The 13,369-nt window shown below is 36.4% G+C and overlaps 1 protein-coding gene across 4 annotated transcripts in view; it reads right to left on the bottom strand.

The window, feature by feature from the left end:
* Positions 1-3,625: 3,625 nt before the first annotated feature.
* Positions 3,626-13,369, bottom strand: part of LOC306857071 (F-box-like/WD repeat-containing protein TBL1XR1) — a 71,751-nt gene continuing 62,007 nt past the window's right edge. For 3 of the 4 annotated variants that reach the window (XM_079396737.1, XM_079396738.1, XM_079396739.1), the window contains 14 exons: positions 12,790-12,892; positions 12,247-12,392; positions 10,447-10,666; positions 10,105-10,237; positions 8,533-8,674; positions 8,386-8,449; positions 8,203-8,300; positions 7,302-7,362; positions 7,086-7,207; positions 6,925-6,999; positions 6,634-6,761; positions 5,443-5,608; positions 5,246-5,347; positions 3,626-5,162 (listed from right to left, as the gene is read on the bottom strand). In XM_079396737.1, coding sequence (XP_079252863.1) covers positions 5,136-5,162; positions 5,246-5,347; positions 5,443-5,608; positions 6,634-6,761; positions 6,925-6,999; positions 7,086-7,207; positions 7,302-7,362; positions 8,203-8,300; positions 8,386-8,449; positions 8,533-8,674; positions 10,105-10,237; positions 10,447-10,666; positions 12,247-12,392; positions 12,790-12,847 — 1,542 coding nt within the window. In that variant the 5' untranslated portion in view covers positions 12,848-12,892 and the 3' untranslated portion in view covers positions 3,626-5,135. Of the gene's footprint in view, positions 5,163-5,245; positions 5,348-5,442; positions 5,609-6,633; positions 6,762-6,924; positions 7,000-7,085; positions 7,208-7,301; positions 7,363-8,202; positions 8,301-8,385; positions 8,450-8,532; positions 8,675-10,104; positions 10,238-10,446; positions 10,667-12,246; positions 12,393-12,789; positions 12,893-13,067; positions 13,131-13,369 lie in introns of those variants that run through there. The other variant, XM_079396740.1, reaches the window with a different exon arrangement.

Below are 13,369 nucleotides of genomic sequence, written 5' to 3'. Positions count from 1 at the left end.
TGGAAGAACTTGACTGGTCTGCAGAAAGCCAAGTCCTGATCCCAGCTGAACACCTCTGGTGTGACTTTAAATGCAGACCTTGAGCCAAAAACTCATCACCAAACACCAATGTGAGTCGATCGCTTGAAGTTGTCGAGCTCATAATCAGAAGTGGGAGTTTGTGATAGCATGAGACCAGCTATGTTGTTATTTTTATCCTGCCGTGCTCCCCGTCTGTGTAATCCATAAACGCAAATTTATTATGCACAATATAATCAGATGACTGACTTTGAAACCAAGTACGTTTTCTGTAAAGATAACAGTCTCGTATTAATAGTGGAATGTTTATTTGTAAAAGCTAGCACTGCTAATGCCAGAACTTGAGCTCTTGAAGCTCCGCCCTTTCTCCAGGAGTAACAGCTCATTTGCATTAAAGCAACATACTCAAATCAGCGTGTTTTGGCTCATACCCTAAAAGTGACAATTTTAACAAGCTATAAAAATGTATCTGTGGGGTATATTGAGCGAAAACTTCACATATACACTCTGGGGATATCAGAGACTTATTTTACATCTTGTAAAAAGGGGCATAATGGGTCCCCTTTAAAATGCAACATGCAACACGGTCCGTGTTGTTTTAGCATTATTATTTGTATATTATAATTTTTGTAACTTTCTATTAATGTTTATATTTAGCTTTAGTCTATTTTATTTTTAGTTTCAGTTATTTTAATATTCCAGCTTACACTTATTTTAGTCGGTTTATTTTCTAACACTTTTTTTAATTTCCCATGTAAGTATTGTTAACTAAAAAAAAATATTAATAAATACTAAAACAAAATACCTAAATACTTGAAACTAAATCAACATTAACTGAAATGAAATAAAATGTTTTACTTCAGCTAGATGCGAAGACAACATTTGTCTTTTTTATTTTAACTTGAATTACTGAAAAAGCTAAAACTAAATAATCTAAAATTCTTAAAAAATATATCACTATATTAACACATTAAACAAATAACAATTTAGGCAAATGAATAAAAAATGACAATAACAAAAAATAAAATAAATATATAAAAAGACCTAAGTCAAAATCTTAACAAAATATCAGATACTAAAATAACACTGATTTCAACGATTTAGTTTTAAATAGAAATTTTTAAATAACATTTTCCATCTTATTATCTGTTGCATAGGGATATTAAAATAAATTATAGATTAGGCTTAAAATGCAACACACAACACTTCAATTATCAGTGTCATTTTAGTATTATTTGTTTTAGTCAAAGTTTTAAATTTTGAATGATTTATTTTTAAATTTTCCATCTGATTTTTATTTCCACTTGATTAAGGTTATTATTGTTAACTAAAACAAAATAATAACAATAGAAACTAAATAATTGTTTACTGAAATATATATATTTTTTTTTTTACTTCATCTAGATGCTAAGATGACATTTGTCATTTTGTTTTATTTTAACTTGAAGTACTAAAATAACTAAAGCTAAATAAACTGACATTTGTTTAAAAATATATTACTATATTAACATTAAACAATTAACAATTTAGACAAATAAAAAAAAGAGGAATAGAATTGACAATAACAAAACATTAATAAAACTCAAATATAGCACAATAAAAAATGCAAAATATTAACACAAACGGTATAAACAATACTGAAATAACACTGATTTCAATTACCAAATACAATTTTTAATAGATTTAGTTTTCAGTTTTAGTTAAAAACACCGGTAAATAACTTTTTACATCCTATTTATCTGTGGCGTAGGGATTTATTGTGATGCTTGACAAAGTGGTCTCCTTCTCCTTGAACACGGAGGTGGGCTTGTTCATCTTCCTCATGCTGAGAACCTCCAGATCCGAGCGTTTCAAGTGAGTAAAAGCATTTGTTCATCTCATGCCCATCCGTCCTCCTGTTACACCGCTCCTTTCTGTTTCCAGGCATCTGACGGTGCCTCTGCCAGCGAGCGATAGACTCTTCAGGCTCCACTGGCTGCTGCCCATCTACTTCATGTTCGCCGTAGCTTACGACGTCTTCCAAAGCGTCCTAGAGATCACTGAGAACGTGGCGCTCGCCCTCCACACCAATTCTTCTCTTGGATGAGAGCGACTGGATATCAGGTGGGACAACATATGCTGCTGAGGTCTCTCAGGAACGGACAGTTATTACGTCCCGCTGTGCTAGTGACCCAAACACAATTAACACCAGAGGATACACACACTGATCACAGAACAAGCCCAAACTTCATTCTCAGTACTGCACCAGTATAGATCATAAATGTTCTTGGAGTAAAAAGGCCCCTCGTTCACGCAAGCTAAGACTATTTGTATATCTTCCCACGTTAATATAATTCAGCAAATTGCACGTGCTCTCAGAGTTAGGAAACACATTTTGATTTCCTCAACAATGCTCAGTGATTAAATCTGCAGTCGTGCCATCAAACCATAGCAGCGTTTCAAGAAGAGCTGCTACAAAAAGATCTTTAAGGAAATCATGGGCTATTATTGCCATCCAGTATATAATATGTGATTTAACGAGCAGGCTGGAGTGCTTTGACAAGGAAGAGACCACATGACATCAGAATGAAATCTAGTTATTTGATGTTTATGTTTGTGTAGATCACACATCATTCAGGTTTCTGTTCTGTTTTAGTACTCCACTGATTCATATAATGTAATAAAAGATTCAAATACTTTTTTGGCAAGATTTACTTCTAATATGACTAAGATTGAACTATTATGGAAACCGTTCAACCAAAAAAGGGAATTCTTTAAGCTTAAAAAAGTAAAGTAAAATAGTAATATTTCTCTGAATTAATATGATAGGCTTTTTTTTGAAAGAAAGAATGAATACTTTATTCAACAAAGATGCATTAAATTGATCAGTGACAGTAAAGACGTTTGTTCCAAAAGATTGTATTTCAAATGCTTTTCTTTTGAATCTTCGATTCATTGAAGAATCCTGAAAGAAATCCTGCTTTTGAATATTGACAATATATTTATTGAACTAAAATTATGTTATATTTAAATAGAAACTAGCTATATTAAATTGTAATATTTCACTATATTACTTTTTTTACTGAATGCGATTTCTTTAAAAAACATTAAATATATATTTTTAACCAACCCCAAAGTTGTGTATAAGAAAGGTTTGTTATAGTGGAAAAGCGCTCAAATTTTTTCCTGCCTAATTACACGGATATTTTAATTATAATTATAAAGCAAAGAAAGATCAAGCAATGGCATTACTATTTGGAGTCAAAAATGACACACGGTCATAAATAGGGATTTTCTTTTTTTGGCTGAACTATTAAGATTAGTCTCAGTAGTCTGATTCAGTAACGTGTTTCTTTTTTAAGGTTCATTTGCAACATAATTTCAAAGTCAAATCAGGAGAATAAAAACACAGCCATAATATCAAAATATACTTTATTTTGGATTCCAGATCTGATTCAAATGACAACAGATCAATGCAATGCAGGGGGAATTTTTGCAACCAAAAACATTTGACTGGGGAAACAAAGATCAGGTGTGGGGACATCTGAGAACTCGCAGGACTCAAGATTGAGCAAAACTGAGGTCTAAGCTGTACACCCTCAAATCGACCTTCAGTAGTTTGTTGGGGTTTTCTTTTTTTTCTTTTTTTTTCTTTACTCTTTTTTTTTTTTTATAGCTACAAAGAAATATGAATTACAAAAGTTTTAAAAGAGTACAAAAAGTCCAGGAGACAGATGAAGTAAGAATAATGATTAGAACTGGCACTGAGGAAATGAAGGTGGGCAGGCAGATGCAGGGGCAAAGGGCCGACTCAAACACCCTTCTGTTGTCGTAGGCTGTAATAAATAGTGTTCAGATGGTTTTTTTTATTAGATTCAAATCTCAAAATACGACACCCCTGTTTAAATGCAAGGTTATAGCCTAAAAATATCTCTGTGAGGGGAAAAAATACAGATTCAGAGACAGACTTTTGCACTCTTGGGGTCTGTGACTTTTTTCCCCCCTCGATGATGGAGGCATTGAAAACTGTCTAAAGCACATTCGTATTGACTGTCCTCATGCAGGCGATTACTGTAAATGAACATCAGCAACCCATTACATGGCAGTGCAGAGAACCCCAAAAATGATATCTGCAAAAGCATTAAAATAACGTCTTTCAGATGTTTGTTCAATGTTCTGTCAACAAACTTGCTTTAGGTTTTGGGTTCTCCAACAAAACATTTTATGTTTAGCTATTAAAAAAAAAATAACCTGGAACTGAAAGACAAAATGAATTGAGTAAATAATCCAATTATTAAAACAAAGTATGAAATTACGCTAATGGGTTTAAATCAAAATATTGTAAACCTAAAGCAAGTCTTTCTGTTTTCGATCCACATGTATGTCAAACAATCTTGAATTGAGGAACATAATTGTTGGGGTTCTTTTTAAGGGGAACATTTACCAACTAAATACAGTAGTATGAGCGAACGGATGCAGTTCCTGTAGATGTGCATGCCTGTTTTTGTTGTTGTGGTCAGTGTACCTCTCATTTGGGGGGAAAAACAGGGTTCGAGGAGAAGAGAAGTTTACAGTTACACCATAGCATAAAAAGGAAAATAAATTTTTTTTTCTCATGTCCCCACTGTTGAAATCACAAAACATCCAGTACCAAAAAAGACTAAATATCTTTACTTGTGTCAAATGGAGGAAAACGTGAGTCCTGGAATCATGCTGCTGTGACGTCAAATCAAATGTGCGAAAGAAAGAGAGGGGGGAAGAAAAGAAAACGATATGTCTGCACACTGAAACGGAAACTACCAACAAAGATTAAAATCCTTTCGTTCGTTTATTTCGATGAGATTGGTTTTTGAGAACAAATAGTAAAATATCTTCCAAATTTGGTACATATACCAGTCTTCTTGTCTTTCTTTCTTCCTGTTATATTGTTGTTTTTTCCCACCTTACAAGTGTCATTTGAATGTCTCTGGTTGGAATCACATCCTCGCCGCTCAGCCTGTGGCGTCAGGGTGCTTGTGTTTGTTTGTCTGTAGTGGCTGGCCATGGTTCACTAGGGACTGTAGCAGTTTGAGGGTCAGGGACAGTCATTTTGGCTATGTACACATTCATAGTCGGTCCATGGCTTCCAGCAAGCAGCGCTATTTCCGCAGATCTAATACACAAACCTACAACGAAAGCAAGGAAATATTTAATATAGGAATTATCTGTTACCTTTATTTGAGGTGCAGAGTACTAAACTTGTACTTACAGAGCCGTCCGACGCACTTGCTCCTACTTTGTCTCCTGCTGCATTCCAGCAAACTTCAAAAATGCCCCCTGTCCCCCTGTAGCTATGGACTAAAGCACCAGTCTGTGGAAATGAGAGCGATTTCAGATGAAGAGTTCAGATCCAGCTGCATTTGGGCATTCTCTGGATCGGACGGATCAGAGCACCTCCGGTCTTACCTGTGTGTTCCAGATATGGACACATTTGTCAAAAGAGCCGCTGGCTAGATGGCGTCCGTCAGGGCTGAAGGCCACGCTGTACACGGGCTCCTGGTGTTTGGTTAGTGTGTGGATGCAGATGCCTCGATCTACATCCCAAAGCCGAACAGTGGAGTCAAAGGAAGCACTAGAGGTGTCAGAGAGAGAAAAACTTAATTTTACAAAATGTAAACTTACAATTACTTACTAATGTAAGACGTAAACTCTGAAAAAAAATTGTGATAAACAATTGTGAGAAAAGCAACAATAAACTTTTTTTCATGGCAGAAAAAAGCTTTTAAAGATATCCAATCAATGGTAATTAGTGTTGTCAAAAAGCTGAAATTTTAAAAACATCCATTTCCCGCTAAGATTTGAGTGCTGTTGAGCAGATTCTTAAACAGCGCTGATTGGTCATTGTGTTCACGCGCTCAATAGATGTCATCGCTTCACGCTCTTCAGCGAGCGATTCATTGATCATTGAAGCCAATCACGGATGCATCTATTGAGCGCGTGAACACAATGACCAATCAGCGCTGTTTAAGAATCTGCTCAAGTGAATTCAGCAATCACAAAATTTTAACAGCATGAAAATTGGATATTCATGTTGAGATTTGCTAACAATTCTATTTAATGGTTACATTACATTTTTGTTTACCTTTGCTGTGATTTTAAGTTGAAAACACACACATATATACACAGAGGGGAAAAAATGATTTGATCCCCTGCTGATTTTGTACGTTTGCCCACTGACAAAGAAATGATCAGTCTATAATTTAGCATTTTTCTGGATTTTTTGTTGTTAATCTGTTTCTCACTGTTCAAATAAACCTACCATTAAAATTATAGACTGATCATTTCTTTGTCAGTGAGCAAACGTACAAAATCAGCACGGGATCAAATCATTTTTTCCCCTCTGTATATATACACACCAACAAAAATATTGTCTGATATACAGTATACCAGTCTATAACTACTCGCAGTAGCAAATGGCGCATGAATAGCTTTCCCACAACTTTCCTTAATGTAAAAATCTCCAAAGCTAATCTTTCAAAAAGTCTTTCACTTGTTGCTTATTTCCTTAAACTGAACTGGATCTGGTTTAATTTTGAATGTGTACTGTAAGTGTACAATATGTGAAAAGTAGCAGCAGGTGAGTGTGTATTACTCTACCTGGCCAGCATTAGATTGGCATTGGGGTTGTTGGTTCCTGGACCTGTCGGGCTCCATTTGATAGTGTAGATTTCTTTGCTGTGAGCTTGCAAATCATGAACACAAGTGTCCTGTTTCATACTCCAGATCTAGGACGTTGGAAGAAGCAGTTATTTAGACCACCAGGCCAGCATTTGCATTATCAAAACACCTGCTGAAATGCATACCACGGACTTGCACTTATCTTAGTAGCACAATAAGAAAACATGACTCTGAATTGATAAACAGTATAGCCAGCGTTGTAAGTATTACCTTAAGAGTCATATCATCAGAACACGACGCCAGCAGGTTACCAGTCGGATCCCATTTGATTGCATTAACTTCATTCTGGAGACAGAGAGATAGAGTTTGATATTGATTCTTTTGGCAGACTGGACTTGTAGGAAACGGCGGGACAAGCAGACAAGTCTTACTGTGTGTCCTTGGAATGTCTTAATGGGTCGGTCCTGGCCCAGTTTGCACACATGGATGCACATGTCTGTGCTACAGGAGGCAAACGTGTTGTTACTCTGCCAGTCCACGTCCAGAGCGGGTGCTGAGGTGAGGGAGAGAAAAGGCTACAGCGTAAGAGCTTTTTCCCCTCGAAATAATCAATAAAATTATTCTGATAAAGTGGAATCTGTGTGAACCTGAATGAAACGGGAACTGCTGTTTGGCTTCCCCTGTGTGAGCATCCCAAATGATTGTTGTCTGAAGAAAAGGAGGCAATATTAAATCATTTGTGACAGGGTAAAATATAATGCATATTTAAAGGTAACGTGGGTCATTTATGTGCCACTCACAACATGTATTAACCAGAAGATATTTATTTTTCCTGAAGAAGAGAGTGGTGGATGCCTGTGCAATGCTAATGCTCTATGTCAGGAATTTCCCAAACTTTTTTTCTTCTAGAAGTATGTAGAGTAAATACCCCCAGAGATTTAATATTTTAATGTTAATACTTAATTTAACAACACATTCACAGTTCTCTGATGTGGATTAATTGACACTTGACATGCAGGTAAACAAATAAAATATTAAAAATATATCAAATATTTCAGCAAGCATTTTCTTTAGATATTTATTTTTAAATAATATTTAACATTTTTTGTTTTTCATTTTAAAATAAACGATTTTACTTCTACATTTCTGTGATTTAACTATTAGTTTGGGAAACCTTATTATTGTTAACTAAAACCACAAAAATATTTTTGTTAATTGAAAATAATAATAAATGATGATGAAATAAATGATAATGATAATATTCAATTATAAAATAATAATATCAGCTAGTTGCCAGGGCAACCTTTCTCATTTTCATTTATTAAAAAAAAAAAAAAAATAACTACAAAAATGTTTAAATGAAAGAGAAAAAAAATGATCCTTCAAAATTTTTAATATTATATTTAATACTATTATGTCATAAAATATCACTGCCCTGTTCTAGATGATTGTCAGGGTGTAGTTAGGTTTTCTGGTAGTTTGTTGCATGTTGCTATTGTTCTTGGTGCTTTCTTACTGCACTTTACAGACCGTAGCTTCTTTGCTTACCTTATCAACACCAGCGCTGAGGATAAAGTTTCCTTTTTTGTTCCATTTTAATGCGAATATTGGACCTTTATGTTGACCAAGGGTACTGGCCAGATTACCTGTGAACGAACAGTTATCAGTCTGCTGCATGGAATGACAGAGCACAGCATGTTTGCACAGACGGCAAAAAACCTGTTTGCTTACCATCTTTAGTCCATATTCTTGCAAAGCCGTCATAGGAGCCTGTGGCTAATAATGTACCTTCACTCTAATAAACACAAAGAGGAAATGTTAGTCGTTCATAATACACAAAGTTTTGGAACAGAGGGAGCGTGTCGTAGCTGAACTCACGTTCCAGTCTAATGATGTGACGTCTTTGTTGCTGGGCACGTCTTGGCCACCTTCCCGTATGCAGTGCCTCAGGACGAGCTGTGTAGAGCTACTACTGCTGTTCTCGCTCAGATTCCAGATGCGCGCTGTTGAGTCTCCAGACCTGCAGAGAGCCAGAGGATCAAATAACTCTGCACTTTTATCTTCTACAGATGCACCAGTTGCACTCTTTCTATCCGAATATTGATACTTGAGCAATCCACTGCCAGCTTTTAGTCTTCATCTGTTTATAATATCTGATCCCCACTAAGGCTGGGTATTGACATATATTTTAAGATTTAATTTTGATTCACAAGCTTGTGATTAGATTGAAGGGATAGTTCACCCAAAAATGAAAATTCTGTCGTTTGAAACCTGCAAGACCTCCGTTCATCTTCGAAATACAAATTAAGATATTTCTGATGAAATCCGAGAGCTTTTTAACCCTGCATAGACAGCAATGCAACTGACATGTTCAAGGCCCAGAAAGGAAGTAAAGACATTGTTAAAATAGTCCATGTGACATCAGTGGTTCAACCGTGATTCTATGAAGCTATGAGAACTAGACTAGTCGCAGTCTGACACAGAAGAGTAGAAATTGTTGAATAAAGTCATTATTTTTTATCATCTTGCACACAAAAAAGTATTCTCATAGATTCATAACATTACGGTTGAACCACTGATTTCACATGGACTATTTCTGTCTTTACCACTTTTCTGGGCCTTGAATGGGGTTGTTGCATTGCTGTCTATTATGCAGGATCAGAAAGATCTTGGATTTCATCAAACATATCATAATTTGTGTTTCAAAGATGAACAAAGTTCTTAGGGGTTTGGATCGACATGAGGGTGAGTAATTAATGACAATTTAAATTTTCGGTCTTAATTTAAAAATAATCTTAATTTGGATTCAATATCAATACATTTTCTCAAGAGGAAAAAACAAACTCTATACTGTCAGTTGGTAAATGACCATTTTTAAAGGTTAAAATTAACAGCTGACTTGTACACAAACATATTGCACACAAGGCAATTTGTATTATAACAACATAAAAATAACTGTTTAATAATATTACATTTTCTTCGAAAATTCCTTACAAGTCCTAACAAGGCACAAAGCTTATAGCAATTCTTTGGGTGGGAAGCACGCTACAAAAAACTTTTATCGGTTCTCAAAATCAGAAACAATTCAAATCGAGAAATATTTTCAGACCATTCCTATCCCACACTCTTTGGAATGACCTCATAATAAAAATTTAAATTCAAAATGTAAAAATTCAGGCAAATTACAATGTGCGTTTACAAATTACATTGAGTGCGAAAGAAAACTTTTGGATACTCCTGTGCTTTTTCTGTAGATTGACAGTGTCTAAACCAGAGCACTGAATTTGAGATGATTGACCGATGCCAATCCTTTTTAAAAGGTCAGTGTTAGCGTCGTTAGTGATCTAGGTATCTGATTGGAGTGTCCCTACTGTGGACTCAGCATGGATGAACAACTGAATGGATTTAGTGATGCAAAGATTCAGAAGAAAAGCGGGCTGTGTAACTAACCCGGAGGCGAGCAGATCACTGACAGGGTTCCAGGCGCAGATGAAGACCTCCGACTCATGACCTCTCAGCACCATGGCTTTATTATGAGGGATGTCCACATCCATGTCCACGTCCATCATGTCTGCGTGGTTATCTGCAAAGACAGAGGGTTATGAGGACTAACATACACCCAAAAGACGTCACATGACATCCATCACTGGGAGAAAAAGCAATAGCTCTTTGATTTATAGCCACAGTACATAAGTGAAAGAAACATTCACACTGTTAGGTAACATTAAGGAAAAAACTTTTATGAACTATGATAAACAGCGTAAGGTGATTTAGCTTCATTCTGTGACTCACTAGGTAAGGCGTGAGCACCGTTCTCCTCTCCGTTTGCGGTGTTTTCTCCATTTTTGGCGTTACCCTGCATGTTCGTGCTGGTTGCAGAGGGTGCTGCGGCGGCCTGCTGCTGGGCAAGTTTGTCTCGGTACGCCTGCTGCCGGGTCTGTACGACATCGGGCATCACCGCGTCAATCAATGACAGAGATTCAATTGGCCGCCCATCGAACAGTGTGCCGTCCTGCAGACAGAAATCAAAGTGTCAGTCAGGCTCTCATTTAACGTTAACAGGATTTTGTGCATCATAATAAATATCATTATCTAGGTCAATCTCATGAAAACATCTCCAGGATGCATTTCATCCCATAATAAAAAGAAATCCCAATCCTGCACTTAATCCCACCAGAAATTAAACTTTTTAAATATACTTTTATACTGCAATAATTTCACATTTAATCTTCAAATTAATGTAGAAACAACAAAGACAGTATATTTTTAATATGTTTAATGCCATCTTTTTTATGACTGAAGGCCGGTATCACTGACACGAATACTACTGATGCCTCTATGAAACTCTTCTTTTTTTCCTAATATTCAACCATTGACTATAGCCATTCAACATTACAGTATAATTGAGAACTATCAATTGTAATATTTATTAGACTTTCATAAAATAACTTCTAATTTAAGTGAACTTTAAACAATCTTCACATAAACCCATTAAAACAAATGTCATATTTAGTTACCTGTGCCCTTCAGCAAGCAGAAATTGAATAGTTATCAAACACTAAATTAAATAGATGAATCCTTATTTCCTCTTTTTTTTTCTCCTTTGATGAACAGACATCACAGCAGCTGGTTATTAGGTTATTTTGGCTGCTATTTCTTTAAGAGCTGCCGCTGCAGAATGTGACGCAGATCTGATACGCATCGTATTTTCTCTCAACTCTCTTTACATTTTCTGACCCACTAAAGTTTCTACTAGCTGACGAGTTGAATCGGGTGTTTTAGATAAGGGAGACAGTGCTGGCTGCTTCAGGACAGTTTTGAAAACCATTTCAGGGACATGTTCTTAAATGTGACTCATACATAACATATTACATGTATGTACAGTTTTAAGGCAGCTTTAATCGCCTTTTTGGTAACTTCCATGACATAACTGACCACGACATTGCATGCACGTAGTTTATTTCGTGCTTTGGTATGAAATGATACAGGCTACAGTGCGTGCCGAAGCCTTTGTGCATGCTGAGCACACTACCGTTTCCGGGCTCATTTGACTCGTGCCTGGCGCTGAGGCAAAGTGAAGTGCGCGTCTCCTGTTTGATCTGGTCATAAAGATGTTCTGCGACTGAATAAATGCACTTCTTGTCAAGAGAAAAAGTGACAAACAGCAGTTGTGAGTGGGGTGTACAACACTAGCCCCGCCCCTGCCTTAAATATTTTTAACGCGTTAAACGGAAAAATTAAATCGCCTGCGTTAACGTGCTAATTTTGACAGCACTAGTTATGATATAACTATTGAAAACTATAGTAGTATCTTTATTTATTTTTTTATACATGTTGCGCAAATATATAAAAAAACTAAATTTAAAATAACAAATTAAAAATAAATTTTAAAAAATGTGCATGTGCGCGTTACTACATATTACTATAAAAACTATAAACAATTAAAGTAATCAAAATGTTTTGTGAGATTCAAATAAAATTAAGATTAATCTAAAAATTATTCTAATAGTATTAAATATGCAAATGTGATTTTTTAATTCTTGATGCAGATGAGTATAGGCACCTTGATTGTAAATAAAGCTGTGCTCTCACCTCATTGATGCTGACTTCGGCCTCTACGTATTGCAGGCCCTTCTGGATGATGGAGATCAGGGCAGCAGGGGGCACTAAGGCGCCGTTGATGTTAGACTGACTGATGTGACTCTCAATGCCGAATGTGAAGGCCGAGTGGGAAAACCCTGCCAGAGGGAATGATAAACACTTTAGTGTCACACTTGCTGGATCAACTTTCTCTCCAAGCTCACAGCTATGCGGAGGGTATCGTTTGTGTGTACGTGCTCTCTCAAAGAACACTCTGACTGTGCACACAGTCCTAGTGTTTTACTGTAATCAAGGCTGATAGTAGATATTACTGACAGATACATTCACATATTTGAGTTATCTCCAATAAAGAGTGAAAGTAATACTCTAATAGGCATTACATGTGGATTCAGAAGACCATCTGTTGACTTTTTTTTTTTTTTGCTACTTTTTGGATATTAACGGTCATTATTAACCATCGCTGTAGGCAAAAGCTGTGTAACAGTTACAGTTTTGGAGTGTTAATTTGGGCTGTTTCGTTTAAGCACCACCTACCTGACTCCTGCAGGTATCTATACACCAGGAAGTTGACCTCATCGCTGCTAATACTCATCTTCACACCTGCTTACACCATGAGGTCAGCACACAGGACACTAGCCTGAGAGAGAAAGGACAAAAGCGATATTGAAAATCCAGCTCAAAAAATATACGGTAAAAATGACATCGGAAAAGATATGGATATTGCAAGGCTCTCTGCCTTCCACTCATAGCATGTATAAAAAGGCTATTTTACAGTGCAATAAGGGGTAAAAGCTCTCTTTGTCAGCCCCAACCTGAGTGTGTACTATGCTGCCAGAGTTTACCAAGGGCTGCATGGCTGAATAACAAGTTGTAGTACCAAATGTGGCCATTGCACTGTGGGGACGCTCTTGCACCAAGACTACAGAGCAGTAAAAGCATCTGCCACTGAAAATGTTTACATGAGGGCTACTACAAAATACTTCTGTTTACTTGAGTTTGACACTTGGATTCATTGTGAATTTGGCCTTACAGAGCTGCCAAAATGTCAGTTAGCGCTAACAGATGTGTTGAATTTTTTAGCGCAGGAACATTTACTTGTTAAACCTGACCTAGA

Source organism: Barbus barbus (genome assembly GCF_936440315.1).
Source record: "Barbus barbus genome assembly, chromosome: 37".
Taxonomy (NCBI): domain Eukaryota; kingdom Metazoa; phylum Chordata; class Actinopteri; order Cypriniformes; family Cyprinidae; genus Barbus; species Barbus barbus.
The sequence above is the reverse complement of the archived record's forward strand: the minus strand, read 5'-3'. Positions and strand labels throughout refer to the sequence as shown.